The sequence below is a fragment of the Lipophrys pholis genome (assembly GCF_963383615.2).
Source record: "Lipophrys pholis genome assembly, chromosome: 8".
In the NCBI taxonomy this organism is placed as follows: domain Eukaryota; kingdom Metazoa; phylum Chordata; class Actinopteri; order Blenniiformes; family Blenniidae; genus Lipophrys; species Lipophrys pholis.
Window position 1 is genome coordinate 1,083,286 of NC_137630.1, and position 17,752 is coordinate 1,101,037.

The 17,752-nt window shown below is 44.7% G+C and overlaps 2 protein-coding genes across 3 annotated transcripts in view; both read right to left on the reverse strand.

Annotated features, from left to right (window-relative positions):
* Nucleotides 1-17,752, reverse strand: part of tpx2 (TPX2 microtubule nucleation factor) — a 475,192-nt gene that overhangs the window by 425,746 nt on the left and 31,694 nt on the right. The window lies entirely within an intron of this gene.
* On the reverse strand, nt 2,285-8,069 carry pex10 (peroxisomal biogenesis factor 10). 2 transcript variants are annotated; one of them, XM_080468787.1, is made up of 6 exons: nt 7,759-8,069; nt 5,675-5,755; nt 5,175-5,557; nt 4,367-4,533; nt 4,165-4,297; nt 2,285-3,776 (listed from the first exon to the last, which is right to left on the reverse strand). In XM_080468787.1, the coding sequence occupies exons 1-6, from the start codon at nt 7,868-7,870 to the stop codon at nt 3,708-3,710; spliced, it is 945 nt and encodes a 314-aa protein (XP_080324913.1). In that variant the 5' UTR covers nt 7,871-8,069; the 3' UTR covers nt 2,285-3,707. The 2 variants fall into 2 exon arrangements, with proteins under 2 accessions (XP_080324913.1, XP_080324912.1); XM_080468786.1 differs by having other exon boundaries at nt 4,165-4,300; nt 7,759-8,067.

A 17,752-nucleotide genomic window follows, 5' to 3' on the forward strand; every position in this document is an offset into this window, starting at 1 on the left:
TGAAACATGAAAACTTGATCTGATGTCAGCAGAACATTGAACTAGAAGCTTCAGTGGAGGTTCTACACTACACCACTATACTACTACACTACACCACTATACTACTACACTACACCACTATACTACTACACTACACCACTATACTACTACACGATGCCACTACACCACTATACTACTACACTACAATACACCACTATACTACTACACTACACCACTTTACTACTACACTACACTACACCACTATACTACTACACTACACCACTATACTACTGCACTACTCTATACTACACCACTATACTACACTACAGCACTATACTACTACACGATGCCACTACACCACTATACTACCACTACACTATACTACTACACTACAGCACTATACTACTACACTACATCACTATACTACTACACTACACCACTGTACTACTACACTACAACACTATTCTACACTACTGTACTACACTACACCGCTATACTACACCACACCACTGTACTACTACTACACTACACCACTATACTACTATACTACTTCTACTACACTACACCACTATACTACTACACTACATCACTATACTACTTCACTACACTACACCACTATACTACACCACTATACTACACTACACTACACCACTATACTACACCACTATACTACACTACACTACACCACTATACTACACTACACCACTATACTACACCACTATACTACACTACACTACACTGCACCACTATACTACACTACACTACACCACTATACTACACTACACCATTATACTACACTACACCACTACACTACACCACTGCACCTACACCACTACACTACACCACTATACTACACTACACCACTGCACCACTATACTACACTACACCACTATACTACACTACACCACTGCACCACTATACTACACTACACCACTATACTACACTACACCACTGCACCACTATACTACACTACACCACTATACTACACTACACTACACCACTGCACCACTATACTACACTACACTACACCACTATACTACACTACACTACACCACTATACTACACTACACTACACCACTACACTACTACACTACACTACACTACACTTTGGTAGTTTCACCTGTTCAACTCACTCAGGAAGTGTGGATCTTAGTGTTTGGGCTGAAACATGAAAACTTGATCTGATGTCAGCAGAACATTGAACTAGAAGCTTCAGTGGAGGTTCTACACTACACCACTATACTACTACACTACAGCACTATACTACTACACTACACCACTATACTACTACACTACACCACTATACTACTACACTACAGCACTATACTACTACACTACACCACTATACTACTACACTACACCACTATACTACTACACGATGCCACTACACCACTATACTACTACACTACAATACACCACTATACTACTACACTACACCACTTTACTACTACACTACACTACACCACTATACTACTACACTACACCACTATACTACTGCACTACTCTATACTACACCACTATACTACACTACAGCACTATACTACTACACGATGCCACTACACCACTATACTACCACTACACTATACTACTACACTACAGCACTATACTACTACACTACATCACTATACTACTACACTACACCACTGTACTACTACACTACAACACTATTCTACACTACTGTACTACACTACACCGCTATACTACACCACACCACTGTACTACTACTACACTACACCACTATACTACTATACTACTTCTACTACACTACACCACTATACTACTACACTACATCACTATACTACTTCACTACACTACACCACTGTACTACTACACTACAGCACTATACTACTACACTACACCACTGTACTACTACGCTACAACACTATACTACAACGCTATACTACTTCACTACACTACACCACTGTACTACTACACTACAACACTATACTACACTACACTACACCACTATACTACACCACACCACTGTACTACTACACTACACTACACCACTATACTACACTACACCACTATACTACACCACACCACTATTACACTACACTACACTTTCAGAGATATTTTGAGTATTCATGTCCTATAACTTTCAGTACCATTTGCCAGTTGGTTTTATGTGTGTTGAGAACATTTCAAGGTGTTTGGAGGTTTCCATCCTGGAGCTGCTCCTCCAGCAGGGGCTGAGCAGGACTGGATCAACGGTGAGAACCGGAGCCGTGAGCCGCTCTGCCTCCTGCTGGCAGCTCGGTGTCACGTGCCTGGTGCTGTAGAATGACGAGTCGTTATATTCTTTACAAAATAGCCTTTATTTATGGCTGAACGAGACAGAACAATAACGAGCAGGTTGACTAGAGGAGCGATACCGTCAGACCGTAGCTGCAGTACATCAGGTAGAAATGCCGTAAAGAAGGTGGCGTAAAGTGTCGTACATAGTAAACACAGAGCATATATATCTAACCCATATATGACATCTCCCCCTTTCAAGTTAATATCGTTCTTTGCTAAAGTACAATAACATTTCATTTGTGTCGTGGATATGTTGTTGTTGTTGTTGTTGTCGGTGCTGTTTGGAATAAAGTGCTAAAAGCAGGTTTTTCTGTCAGGAGAAGTTCATTGGGGTCCCAAGGCCCAGGATCCTGCAGGATCCTGCAGAGAGCGTTCGGCCGTCTGCAGGACCCAGGACCCAGGACCCAGGACCCGCGGTTGGCTCTGCCTCAAGGAGCACTTTTCTTTGTTGAGCTTGAGGCCAGCTGACTGGACACGACGGACACCTTGTCCAGACGAGCGTCAAGTTCCCCCATTGTGGCTCCGAACACCAAGATGTCCTCCATGAAAGCCTCCAAACCTTCCAGGGGTTCCAGCATTTTGTGTTGGAAGATTTCAGGTGCACTCAGGTTGCCAAGCGGTGAGCTCTTAAAGCAGCACCTGCAGTGATAAAGGTTGTTAGCTTGCAACGGTCCGGATGCAGGGGGATCTGCCAGAATCCGCTGGCAGCATCCAGAGAGGACAACACTGTGGCGCCGCTCAGGTTGGAGGTGATCTCATCAGAGGTTGGCAGGATGCAGCGCTCTCTTTTCACTGACTTGTTTAGTTTTGTCAAGTCCACACAGATCCGGGCCCTGTTTGTCTTCCTCTTTTCGACCGGGACCATGGGGCACACCATTCAGCTGGTTGGGTGACGCGTTCAATGACACCGGCGTGCTTTGGGACATGGGAAAAGGCGTAGAGAGAGAGAGAGAGCCAGAGACAGAGCCAGACAGACAGACGGTCTCAGGATTAACCTGGTGACCTGACAAAAGAACCTGGTGTGGCTCCGCCTCCTTGACCCACATCCTCCCAGAGGTCAGCAGGTCAGTCTCAGGTTGCCATAACGATCGTCATCCAGGTGACATACATGTGTTGATGGGAGTTCTCTGGAGTCAAGTGTGTGTGTGTGTGTGTGTGTGTGTGTGTGTGTGTGTGTGTGTGTGTGTGTGTGTGTGTGTGATCTGTATGGAGAGAAACCAGGACTGGACGTATGAACGTGAGTGAAGAACAGATGAAGAAAAAGGAGACGGTTCTTCTTCAGAGAGTTAAAACATGAAAAATTCACTTTATTCCAAAGTTTGATCATTTTAATCCAAACAGGCCGAGTCACTGTGACTCATAGAATCCGAAGTGTGTGTGTGTGTGTGTGTGTGTGTGTGTGTGTGTGTGTGTGTGTGTGTGTGTTCGTTCTAGCTGTAGTTCCTCAGGTAAACCAGTCTGTGTGGCTGAAACTTCTCCCGACACAGTGGACACTCCGCCTGAAAGCAACACACACAGTTATACACAGTTACACACAGTTACACACAGTTACACACAGTTACACACAGTTACACACTGCGGGTTTCCTCCCACAGCCCATAAACCTGCACCTTGGGTCTCTGAGCTGATTCTGGACCCCCAGAGTCTAGTGGTGCTCAATTCAGTAAAGATATTTCCCCAAGTGGATTCATCCCTCCCTTCCAGGTGGAGGTGTGGGTCAGGTCAGGTCAGGTCCAGGTGGAGGTGTGGGTCAGGTCAGGTCAGGTCCAGGTGCAGGTGTGGGTCAGGTCAGGTCAGGTCCAGGTGGAGGTGTGGGTCAGGTCAGGTCAGGTCCAGGTGGAGGTGGAGGTGTGGGTCAGGTCAGGTCCAGGTGGAGGTGGGGCTGACCTTGGTGTTGCACCACCCGGTGATGCAGGTCCAGCAGAAGAGGTGTCCGCAGGGCGTGGCAGTGGCGTGTCTCCGGTCTTCCAGACACAGGATGCAACGAGCAGATCTGGACCCTGAGCTGGGGGACTGTGGACTGCTGCACACAGGTCACAGGTCAGAGGTCAGAGGTCACAGCACTGTTGGCCTTCAGAGGTTGTGGTACCTGAAACTGCGCTGCTCCGCCCACTCCGCCTGCACTCGCCGCCTCTGCCTGAAGACGCTGACCTGAAGAACCACAGTGACCAACAGCTGGACCAGCGAGACCACGCCTAGAATGCGGTAACTGACCTGGACCCAGGACCCGTCACCACCGGGGGGGGACACACACACCTGGGGGTGGGTGGAGGGATACGTCAGTGAGGTGAAGTCCAGTGGTCTTCTGCGTCAAGTCAGGGTGTAGGACCTGTACAAGATGTAGGACCTGTACAGGGTGTAAGACCTGTAGTGTACAGGGTGTAGGACCTGTAGTGTACAGGGTGTAGGACCTGTACAGGGTGTAGGACCTGTAGTGTACAGGGTGTAGGACCTGTACAGGCTGTAAGACCTGTAGTGTACAGGGTGTAGGACCTGTACAGGGTGTAGGACCTGTACAGGGTGTAGGACCTGTAGTGTACAGGGTGTAGGACCTGTACAGGCTGTAAGACCTGTAGTGTACAGGGTGTAGGACCTGTACAGGGTGTAGGACCTGTAGTGTACAGGGTGTAGGACCTGTACAGGCTGTAAGACCTGTAGTGTACAGGGTGTAGGACCTGTACAGGGTGTAGGACCTGTACAGGGTGTAGGACCTGTACAGGGTGTAGGACCTGTACAGGGTGTAGGACCTGTAGTGTACAGGGTGTAGGACCTGTAGTGTACAGGGTGTAGGACCTGTAGTGTACAGGGTGTAGGACCTGTACAGGCTGTAAGACCTGTAGTGTACAGGGTGTAGGACCTGTACAGGGTGTAGGACCTGTACAGGGTGTAGGACCTACGTAGGAGATGCCAGCAGTCCTCTTGGAGGCGTGGTAGAAGGAGCCTTGGAGGTAGAAGATGGCCGTGTGGAGCCTCTGCAGGAGTGTCAGCGTCTGCTGGACCAGCAGCACTGCCGGAGCACAGACTCTCCTCTGGGACTCGGACAGGAGGCCCACCAGCGTCCGCACGGCGCCGCTCAGCCGGCCCCCCCGGCCGGGTGGAGAACCGGTGACCCGTCCGCCCTGCAGCTCGTTCTCCAGGCATACCAGCAGCTTGTCCAGCAGGTAGGGCAGCAAGACGCCGCACAGCACCGACACGCCTCGTCTGCTCAGCGACGGGATCTGCTGTCCGCTGGGATCCACCTGGACCATGTTCACGTACTCCTCACCCAGAGTCTGAGAACCTGCAGAGCAGAGACCGTTAGTAGGGCCCTCCCCACCAGATCCACTGGATCAATGAGATCCACAGGATCAACAAGACTGACGAGATCCACGGGATCAACGGTCCGGTCTCTGGTTACCTGAGAGAGTAGTCAGACTGTAGTAGGTCACATCTGACAGCAGCTCCACCTCCCTCCTCCAGCTCAGCCAGTGGCGGCATCCTGCCAGGAGCAGACTACAGATCACACTCTGAACCGAACCAACTATATAGCCATTGTGTAGTGGGGATAATATCTCCAGATTACAGATTAAATCAGTGTGTAGGGGGATGATAACTCCAGATTACAGATTTAATCAGTGTGTGGTGGGATAATATCTCCAGATTACAGATTAAATCAGTGTGGAGTGGGATAATATCTCCAGATTACAGATTTAATTAGTGTGTATGGGGATAATATCTCCAGATTACAGATTAAATCAGTGTGTAGTGGGATGATAACTCCAGATTACAGATTAAATCAGTGTGTATGGGGATAATATCTCCAGATTACAGATTTAATCAGTGTGTAGTGGGATAATATCTCCAGATTACAGATTAAATCAGTGTGTAGGGGGATGATAACTCCAGATTACAGATTTAATCAGTGTGTAGTGGGATAATATCTCCAGATTACAGATAAAATCAGTGTGTAGGGGGATGATAACTCCAGATTACAGATTTAATCAGTGTGTAGAGGGATAATATCTCCAGATTAAATCAGTGTTTAGGGGATGATAACTCCAGATTACAGATTAAATCAGTGTGTAGGGGGATAATATCTCCACATTACAGATTAAATCAGTGTGTAGTGGGATAATATCTCCAGATTACAGATTAAATCAGTGTGTAGGGAGATAATATCTCCAGATTACAGATTAAATCAGTGTGTAGTGGGATAATATCTCCAGATTACAGATAAAATCAGTGTGTAGGGGGGTGATAACTCCAGATTACAGATTAAATCAGTGTGTATGGGGATAATATCTCCAGATTACAGATCAAATCAGTGTGTAGGGAGATAATATCTCCAGATTACAGATTAAATCAGTGTGTATGGGATAATATCTCCAGATTACAGATTAAATCAGTGTGTAGGGGATGATAACTCCAGATTAAATCAGTGTGTAGGGGGATGATAACTCCAGATTACAGATTTAATCAGTGTTTAGTGGGATAATATCTCCAGATTACAGATTAAATCAGTGTGTAGGGGATGATAACTCCAGATTACAGATTAAATCAGTGTGTAGGGGATGATAACTCCAGATTACAGATTTAATCAGTGTGTAGTGGGATAATATCTCCAGATTAAATCAGTGTGTAGGGGATGATAACTCCAGATTACAGATTAAATCAGTGTGTAGGGGGATGATAACTCCAGATTACAGATTAAATCAGTGTGTAGGGGAAAATATCTCCAGATTACAGATTAAATGAGTGTGTAGGGGGATAATATCTCCAGATTACAGATTAAATGAGTGTGTAGGGGGATGATAACTCCAGATTACAGATTAAATCAGTGTGTAGGGAGATAATATCTCCAGATTACAGATTAAATCAGTGCGTAGTGGGATAATATCTCGAGATTACAGATTTAATCAGTGTGTATGGGGATAATATCTCCAGATTACAGATTAAATCAGTGTGCAGGGGATGATAACTCCAGATTAAATCAGTGTGTAGGGGGATGATAACTCCAGATTACAGATTAAATCAGTGTGTAGGGGATGATAACTCCAGATTACGGATTAAATCAGTGTGTAGGGGATGATAACTCCAGATTACAGATTAAATCAGTGTGTAGGGGATGATAACTCCAGATTACAGATTAAATCAGTGTGTAGGGGGATGATAACTCCAGATTACAGATTAAATCAGTGTGTAGGGGGATGATAACTCCAGATTACAGATTAAATCAGTGTGTAGGGGGATAATATCTCCAGATTACAGATTAAATCAGTGTGTAGGGGAAAATATCTCCAGATTACAGATTAAATGAGTTTGTAGGGGGATAATATCTCCAGATTACAGATTAAATGAGTGTGTAGGGGATAATATCTCCAGATTACAGATTAAATGAGTGTATAAAGGGATGATAGCTCCAGATTACAGATTAAATCAGTGTGTAGGGAGATAATATCTCCATATTACAGATTAAATCAGTGTGTAGAGAGCAGTGTTTACCTGCCAGAGTCTGGAAAGCCTCGTTCGCGCTGTTCCTCAGAGAGATCCGGTACTGGTCGTCCTTCTGACTTGACCGGATCAGCTGAGCCTGGTTCGCAGGAGCGAGGGGCATCCTGCACTGCAGCCGGATTCACACCAGCAGGTTGGCCGCGGCTCCACCGGGACACCAGCAGGTTGGCCGCGGCTCCACCGGGAGCACCGCGATACGCAGCAGAACGTAGAGCTTTAGAGGAAAAACTTTTAAAATGATTCCAAACACACCAGTTGAAATTGAACTGTGTCGGGATCCTCATCCAAAATGGCGGCTATGCGGAAATGCGTCATCCTCAGCAGTAAATCAACGTCTCAAATTGTAACTCATACAATAATCCGTATTGATCAAAACAGCAAGTACGTGAACCCAGATAGTAAAGTGGAAGGTTTTTGTGTGTTTTTATTAAGTAAATATGTGCTGAAATCCACCGGACTGACGGAAACCAAACATGAGTCCTCTTGACTTACAGTGCCACTTAGCGGCAGGAGGATGAATTGCAGTCGCTCTCAGCTTTTGGAGAGGAAATCATGAAGACACTCGTGAAGTTCCCTACACCTGAGTTCTTAAACTGGCTCAAAGGTTTTTGAGTTGTTCATCCAAGTGAACCGGATGTCTGAGTCGTTTGAGTCAGTTGTGCATGCGCACCATTTCAAGCCTCTCCAGGACCTGGAGGCTCAGCTCAACTGCGTCACAAAGCATCCGTAGCATCTTGTATTTAAAGTAAAATGCTGAAATAGTTCTGAGGAAAATAACAAATAAGTACACACTAGCTTTTAGTGGCACAAGTCTCTTTATTCTACAATATTTGTATTGTTTTAGAGGTTTATTTGAGCCAGGAACGAAGTTAAATAAATCATTAAACATAAAATAAATACCAGGTATCCAGAATGGCAAATATACTGTGTGTGTGTGTGTGTGTGTGTGTGTGTGTGTGTGTGTGTGTGTGTGTGTGTGTGTGTGTGTGTGTGTGTGTGTGTGTGTGTGTGTGTGTGTGTGTGTGTGTGTGTGTGTGTGTGTGTGTGATTTTAAAGTTCCAAAATTCAGATTTTCTTTTTTATTATATCAATAAATAACCGGATGTTGAAAGGGCGGAACTATTTATAGGGGACAGCGTTAAATGCAACACAATACACGCTACAGTCATATTTCAACTTTATATATGTATTAATTCATGTATTTTTTCATGTATGTCTTTCCACAAGCTTTGCCAAACAAACAATGTGTGTTTTCTTCCTCCACCTTCACTCAGGAACTTTCTGAGCAGTTAAGGGAGGGGTGGAGCTCCACCAGGTGGGTGGAGCAGCTCACTGAACGGCTCTATGTACAGCCCAGGCAGACCGGCGAATCCCACAACATATGAAGGGGACGGAACAGGTGCCTGGGGCAGGGAAACCCAAGGGACTGCCCCACCAGCGGGGTACCAGGCCACCACCAGCATAGCGACCCCTGGGAGGAACCACTGGCTATAAAAGATTTAGTTGAGAACCCAATAAAAGTAGATAAATAAATAGATAATAATACACATATCTGTCGATATATATACAAACATACATATACACATACATACATATTGTCGAGGGTTCTTTCAACCAACAAAAATCCAAAAATGATGGCGCAGTGGATAAAATGTCTTTTTACTATTTATTTTCCTCCCAAGTGCAGATATTTATAGTGCAAAGACAAAAATAAAATAAAATCAATAAATGAGGGAAAAAATGACAATAGACCTTTTTCATGACAACCGGAAGTATTTAGCTCCTCCTGGAGCAGGTCACTTCCTGTTTGTGCCGGTCTCATTGAAAATGGACCTTGGTCGTTTTCCAATTCTTAGAGCACCAGTGTGACTCTCCTCCGTCAGGAGTAACCCCTGCAGGGCGTCCTGGAAGGGAGGAAATACACATTCACGAGGACGCATTGGCGTTAATGGAGGACTGGAACACGAGTGGCTGTCATGGCTGGATGATGGACCCTGAAGCTGAGGAGGAGGAGGAGGAGGAGGAGGAGGAGGAGGAGGAAGCTGAGGAGGAGGAGCAGGAGCAGGAGGAGGAGGAGGAGGAGGAGGAGGAGGAGGAGGAGGAAGCTGAGGAGGAGGAGCAGGAGGAGGAGGAGCAGGAGGAAGCTGAGGAGGAGGAGGAGGAAGCTGAGGAGGAGGAGCAGGAGGAGGAGGAGCAGGAGGAAGCTGAGGAGGAGGAGGAGGAAGCTGAGGAGGAGGAGCAGGAGGAGGAGGAGCAGGAGGAAGCTGAGAAGGAGGAGGAGGAGGAGGAGGAGGAGGAGCAGGAGGAAGCTGAGGAGGAGGAGCAGGAGGAGGAGGAAGCTGAGGAGGAGGAAGAGGAGGAACCTCTTCCAGTGTATAGTTCTGTGTATAGTACAGTGTTACTATTACTTCTACCTCATATGAGCCTTTATTTTACTCTTCCTCTCCTTGGAGTTCAGTAACAATGAAAGCAGCTGATCAGAAATGTTCTACTAAAACAAACTAGTATTTTACTGTTTTACTGAAGATCCCTGATGTTTATTAAATGATTAACCAGCTTTTCACATTCCTGCTGCTTGTTGTCATTAATATGTACTCTATTACATTAGTCTAATATCCATCCTACAGTTAATCACTCATTAGCTGTAATAATTTCTCTTTAGAATAAATAAAAACAAGACTTATACTGTGTGAGAGTACATACATAAATACACACATGGCTTATACTGTGAGAGTACAAACATAAATACACACATGGCTTATACTGTGAGAGTACATACATAAATACACACATGGCTTATACTGTGAGAGTACAAACATAAATACACACATGGCTTATACTGTGAGAGTACATACATAAATACACACATGGCTTATACTGTGTGAGAGTACATACATAAATACACACATGGCTTATACTGTGTGAGAGTACATACATAAATCAGCCAAGTACAGTCCTGGTCAGGAGAATAGTTCTGAGGCCAGCCTGGAGAGAAGAGCAGGCCTGGAGCTTCTCCTGTCATCAGAGAGCAGGTGAGCTGCTTAACCCAACTACTGGACGAAAAGAACCACACGGAAAGAACCGGATTCCTAAACCGAAAAGGTGATTGCCTTCCAGTTTCTCTCTGTTTTAGCTTTGTTTTAGCTGTTTTAGCTCCTATTAGCACCTGTTTAGCCATGGCTTCCCCCTCCTCTCCTCCTATTTTTTCCTGCTCCAAATGTCAGATGTTTAGCTACACCTAGGGTTGCCACCTTTCAGAAAAAAAAATAAGGGACGCCCCTGGGCCATGGCCCCCACGGGCCCGTCCCCTGTGGGGTGCGGCACCCATAGAACTGGTGTATCTAATTTGTGTCAGTGTTTTCAGTAAAGGGGTGATGAAGAAATCAATTAGTCAAAGTTAAAGCTTGAAATGCTTTATTATAAGGAACACATTCTAATGTGTTATCACTTAACACATTGAATGAAATCTATTATCTGAAACATGGTATTAACAGGAGCACCTAAAAGATGTCTGTATGGAGTGTGCAACAATGAACTTTTAAAAATAAATTAAATCAATTTAAAACATAATGCAATTTAAAATGCGTAACTGACATTCTATGAACACTTAGAGAGGAAAAAAAGAACATACACTTCTAAACATATTCACCTGCTTATTCAAATAAGAAAAAAAAAGTGCAAAACAGACTTAACCGTCTGGTTCATCAAAACCGCTCTGTGGAGTAGGCCACATTTGAACTGATTTCACTCTTTTCCTGCCTGAATCACTTATTTTTCCAAGTGTACTTCTTGTTACTCCTTGCAGAACTGAGTAACTCTTTGTCTTTTAAAGCGCTGTTGTAAAACTCTGAACAGGACTGCTCAAAGTTGAGAGTGATAAGAAGCTCACTCCTCATGAGCTCCAAGGAGCATTTGTTCCTGCATGCCCTCCATTTGTTGGCCATTCTGGAAAATATTCTTTAACATTCAATTGAGGCCTTTTTTATTAATTTATTGCTGATGTTTTGCTTGTTTTAGAATTTGAACATCACCTTTTGGTGTATTTTTAAAAGTTGTGCCACAAATTGTTATTGATGGATGAGGGGAAAGTATGTGCATGTAAAAAACAAAAAACAAACAAAAAACAACAACAACTACTACTACTACTACTAATAATAATAATAACAATAATAATGTTAAATAAAATAAATATGATTATTGTATAGACACATTTTTCTGGGTACCTCCTGAGAGGTTTTAGTACCCCCAGGGGTACACGCCACTTACCCCAGCTTGGGAACCACTGAATATACAGAAATCTCTACTACAAACATTTTAACATTTTTAATCTAGGGAATATATATATATATATATATAGATGCATTTATTTATTCAATGTTAACCTATCACTATGATTAATTGATTAGTAACCCTGTAATAATAATTATTATTGTCAGACTCGAAAACCTCCACATCCTAAACATTAAATGAAATCCAAGTATATTTTATTTATCAATACAACCATGATGGTCCTTACTGTATCAGCTTCAGGGGATGCTTGAGGGATGAACAACTGTGACACTGATGCTTGGGTCTTCTCAGACTGAACATATCGACGGTGCTGTTCTCCTGAGGCGCTGTTTGATATCAGACAGTCCACCGTGTGACACTGAAAACTCTCGCCGGCACACCTTGATACTGGCTTTGTAATCGCTCCCAATGACGCTATTTAGCCAATGATGCGCCTCTTCCCACTCTCTCCTGTACTTCTGCAAACGCTTTCTTTTTTGAGGAGGACGAGGTGAGGCACTGGGTGTACAAGACATCGTTAAAATTCGGTTTGTGCAGCGCAGGATCGCTGGTGTGTGTCATCGCTTTCTCTCTCTCTCTCTCTCTCTCTCTCTCTCTCTCTCTCTCTCTCTCTCTCTCTCTCTCTCTCTCTCTCTCTCTCTCTCTCTCTCTCTCTCTCTCTCTCTCTCTCTCTCTCTCTCTCTCTCTCTCTCTCTCTCTCTCTCTCTCTCTCTCTCTCTCTCTCTCTCTCTTTCTCTCTCTCTCTCCAACACTCCGTGACAGCGCAAGACGCTGTCAGTGTCCCCGTCCGGTGAAATTAGGGGTGGGGCAGACGCGCCGGAGGAGCAGGGGTCCTATGTATATCCCGCCACAACAATATTGCTGGCCTTGGCATTCCCTGCGTTTTATTTTGTTTACAATTCTCATATTTAGTGGTTTGTGTGTGTGTGTGTGTGCGATTGACGGCCTGATGGACATGTCTGGTTAAATTTATGCAAATACGGAACAAACAACGTTCCGTTTTAGCTCAATACGGGACGCACCATTTAATGACCAAATACGGGACGAATCCGTATTTTAAGGGACGGGTGGCAACCCTAGCTCCACCTCCACCTCAGTTACTGACTCGGGGACCTGTGACCTGGAGCTTTATTGTAGCACTTGAGGCGAGGCTGAGTCAGCTTGAGGAACGTCTCCTCTCTGTCCAGCTTAGGGCTAGCCCTGTAGCTAGTAGCCCCTAGAAACAGAGTTAAAAGCTTAGCTCCTCCATCCTGACGTAGCAGAGTGGGGACCAGGCAACAGAGTCGCAGTCCTACACGCCTCTCTGAGTTTCCCTCTGGGCAGTCACCAACCATAGCTAACTTAGTTAAACATCCCATAGAGACTGTGTCTATCCCTCGGACCACCACAAGTATAAAACTATCTAAACCTAGGAAAACTACTTCTAATGACTACAAAAACTTCATCCGTATCAAGTGTGAAACTAGACAAAATCAAGACAAAAAAATTAAATGTGGTTTCCTAAACATGAGATCTTTATCATCCAAAGCTCTTCTAGTCAATGATCTGATAAGTGAACACAACATTGATCTCTTTGGATGAACAGAAACCTGCTACGTAAAGATGAGTATGTTAGTCTAAATGAAGCCTCCCCTCCAAGTCATATTAACACTCAAATAGCTCGTGAAAGTGGTCGAGGAGGGTGGAGGCAGCCATCTATAACTCTCAGTTACTAATTAACATGAACCCAAAACCCAACTTTAGTTCTTTTGAGAGTCTGAGCATGACCATGCGACACCCGTCAAATAAAATAGTAAATTCTGTAGAATCTGTAATCATTTCTCGTCCTCCTGGACCTTCTTCAACTTTTCTAACTGAATTCTCTGAATTGTTGTCAGATGTAGCCCTGACTAAAGATAAGGTTATCATGGTAGGAGACTTCAATGTTCATGTTGACCTAGAAAATGATAGTTTCAGTGCAGCTTTAAATCTACACTTGACTCTCTAGGTTTCTCTCAGGTAGTAGACGGGCCTACCCATAAACATCTCCACACCCTAGACCTTATTCTAACTTATGGTTTGAATATAGAGCATCTGACCATCTCTCCTCACTATGATTTCCTGTCAGATCACTTCTTAATAACCTTTGACTTTGTTCTAAATAGTTCTAACCCTCCGGTTAAAGCCGTGTTAACCAGGTCTCTCTCTGATAACATAGTAACTAAATTCAAGGAAAGAATTCCCTCTGCTATAGAATCAGTAGTGGATCTTCCTGACCCGTATACTGTTGCTAGCTCAGACATTGAATACCTAACAAACAGTCTGACAGATATGCTAAAAACAACGCTAGACGACATAGCTCCTCAAAAAATGAGAACGAAAAAACAGGAAAAGTCCTCCCCATGGTTTAACTCATCAACCCGCCAGCTTAAACAACGCTCCCGTAGATTAGAAAGAACTTGGCGTTCAACAAAAACAGAGCTAGATTATATAGCCTGGAAGGATAGCTTCAAAACTTATAAGAAAGCTCTGAGTAGAAGTAGAACTAATTACTACTCATCCTTAATAGAGGAAAACAAAAACAACCCTCGGTTTCTTTTCAGTACTGTAGCCAAACTGACCAAGAACCAAAATAGTGTTGAGCCCACCATTCCTAACAATATATGTAGTGAGGACTTCATGAAGTTCTTTCAAAATAAAATGACAAGGCTTAGGGATAACATCCATCAAACCCTACCGTCCGTTAGCCCCATAACAGAGGAACTGGTTAAACCTAACAGTCATCTGGAATGCTTTCAGCAAATACAACTAGTCCAACTAAACTCCCTTATTTCTTCTGCTAAACCAACTACTAGCCTGTTGGACCCAATTCCTACTAGAATTCTGAAAGAGGCACTGCCACTAATCAATAATTCTATACTGGCAATTATTAACCAGTCTCTACCAATAGGCTATGTGCCCCAATCCTTTAAACTAGCAGTTATTAAACCTCTCATTAAGAAGCCAAACTTAGACACAAGCCTTCTCTCAAACTACAGGCCCATCTCCAACCTTCCTTTCCTGTCAAAGGTTCTGGAGCAAGTAGTGGCTAAACAACTCCAGGATTATCTGCAGGAGAATAATCTGTTAGAGGACCTTCAGTCCAGCTTCAGAATGAACCACAGTACAGAGACTGCTCTGCTAAAAGTTACTAATGACCTTCTAATGGCCTCAGATAGAGCTCTTCTATCTGCTTTACTTCTTCTGGACCTTAGTACTGCATTTGATACTGTCCATCATAATATACTCTTAAGGAGATTAGAAGATGGCGTCGGCATTAAAAACTTAGCCTTAAACTGGTTTAAATCATATTTATCTGACCGGTTCCAATTTGTTCATGTAAATAACAAATCTTCAATACATGAAGGGGTCCTGTGTGGAGTACCACAAGGCTCCGTCCTCGGACCCAGATTGTTTAATCTCTAGATGTTACCACTCGGAAATATTATTAGGAAACACAACATTAACTTTCATTGTTATGCAGATGATACTCAGCTCTATTTATCAGTTAAAGCCAATCAGGCCGACCAACTTGTTAAACTAGAGTCCTGCCTCAGGGACGTTAAGTCCTGGATGTCTATCAACTTCTTAATGCTCAACACATCCAAGACTGAGGTTCTAATCCTAGGTCCTAAAAAGCTCAGGGATTACTTTTCAGATAGTCTGATTACCTTAGATAATATTACCTTAACCTCTAACAGTGATATTAGGAACCTGGGTGTTATTTCTGATCAGGATCTGTCCTTTATGTCCCATGTTAAACATGTCTCCAGGACAGCCTTCTTCCATCTAAGGAATATTGCAGAAATGAGAAACTTCTTGTCCTTCAAAGATGCAGAACAAATGCTTCCTGCCTTTGTGACTTCAAGATGAGATGATTGTAACTCCCTAATGTCAGGATGTCCAAACTCCTCTGTTAGGATCTTCCAGCTAGAGCAGAACGCTGCTGCAGGTTTACTAACCAGAACTGGAAGAAGAGAGCACATCTCCCCAGTCTTAGCATCCTTACACTGGCTTCACATCAAATCTAGAATAGAATTCAACATCCTTCTGATCACATCTAAAACTCTTCATCACCAGGCTCCGTCCTATATGGAGAAACTTCTAGAAGGGTCTCACCCTCCACGAGCCCTTGGCTCTGAGGATGCAGGACTGTTGGTAATCCCTAAAGTCCTTCAAAGTAAAAGAGGAGGCAGGAGTTTCAGCCATATGGCTCCTTTACTCTGGAATCAACTAGCAGCCTCGGTCCGAAGGGCCGACACCATTAGTTTATTTAAGAGGAGACTAAAAAGCTTCCTCTTTGATAGAGCTTCTCATTAGGAATAAAATAGGAGCACTAAGTTGAGCTGCTCTAGGCCTAGACTGCTGAGGGGATTTCCTCTCTCCCGTTAAAGGGAGGAACTCTACATTTGGAGCTTCTGTTTCTTGTCTTTCTTTCTTTCTCTCCGTGTAACAACATTACTGGAGCCACCAGATCCTGACAGGAGGGGAGCAGGATCCAGGGGATCAGACCCAAGACTCCCAGAGTGGAGTTACCACGGTCCTACTACCCGACCCCCCCACAGCACCGGGACCCCCCCACAGCACCGGGACCCCCCCACAGCACTGGGACCCCCCCACAGCACCGGGACCCCCCCACAGCACCGGGACCCCACCGCAGCACCGGGACCCCCCCACAGCACTGGGACCCCCCCACAGCACCGGGACCCCCCCACAGCACCGGGACCCCCCCCACAGCACTGGGACCCCCCCACAGCACCAGGACCCCCCCACAGCACCAGGACCCCCCCACAGCACCGGGACCCCACCGCAACGGCACGGCCCTTAAACTCCAGACTGAGATTGGTTCATCATCAGACCAACGCTCATCATAGACTTTTCTTAGTATTTGTACTTCTCTGGCCTGTCTGCCTCTCTCTCTCTCTCTCTCTCTCTCTTCTATTCCTCTCTCTCTCTCTCTCTCTCTCTTCTATTCCTCTCTCTCCCTCTTCTATTCCTCTCTCTCCCTCTTCTTTTCCTCTCTCTCCCTCTTCTATTCCTCTCTCTCCCTCTTCTATTCCTCTCTCTCCCTCTTCTATTCCTCTCTCTCTCTCTTCTATTCCTCTCTCTCTCCCTCTTCTATTCCTCTCTCTCTCCCTCTTCTATTCCTCTCTCTCTCTCTCTTCTATTCCTCTCTCTCTCTCCCTCTTCTATTCCTCTCTCTCCCTCTTCTATTCCTCTCTCTCCCTCTTCTATTCCTCTCTCTCTCCCTCTTCTATTCCTCTCTCTCTCCCTCTTCTATTCCTCTCTCTCTCCCTCTTCTATTCCTCTCTCTCTCTCTCTCTCCCTCTTCTATTCCTCTCTCTCTCCCTCTTCTATTCCTCTCTCTCTCCCTCTTCTATTCCTCTCTCTCCCTCTTCTATTCCTCTCTCTCCCTCTTCTATTCCTCTCTCTCTCTCTCTTCTATTCCTCTCTCTCTCCCTCTTCTATTCCTCTCTCTCCCTCTTCTATTCCTCTCTCTCCCTCTTCTATTCCTCTCTCTCTCCCTCTTCTATTCCTCTCTCTCTCTCTCTCTCCCTCTTCTATTCCTCTCTCTCTCCCTCTTCTATTCCTCTCTCTCTCCCTCTTCTATTCCTCTCTCTCTCTCTTCTATTCCTCTCTCTCTCTCCCTCTTCTATTCCTCTCTCTCCCTCTTCTT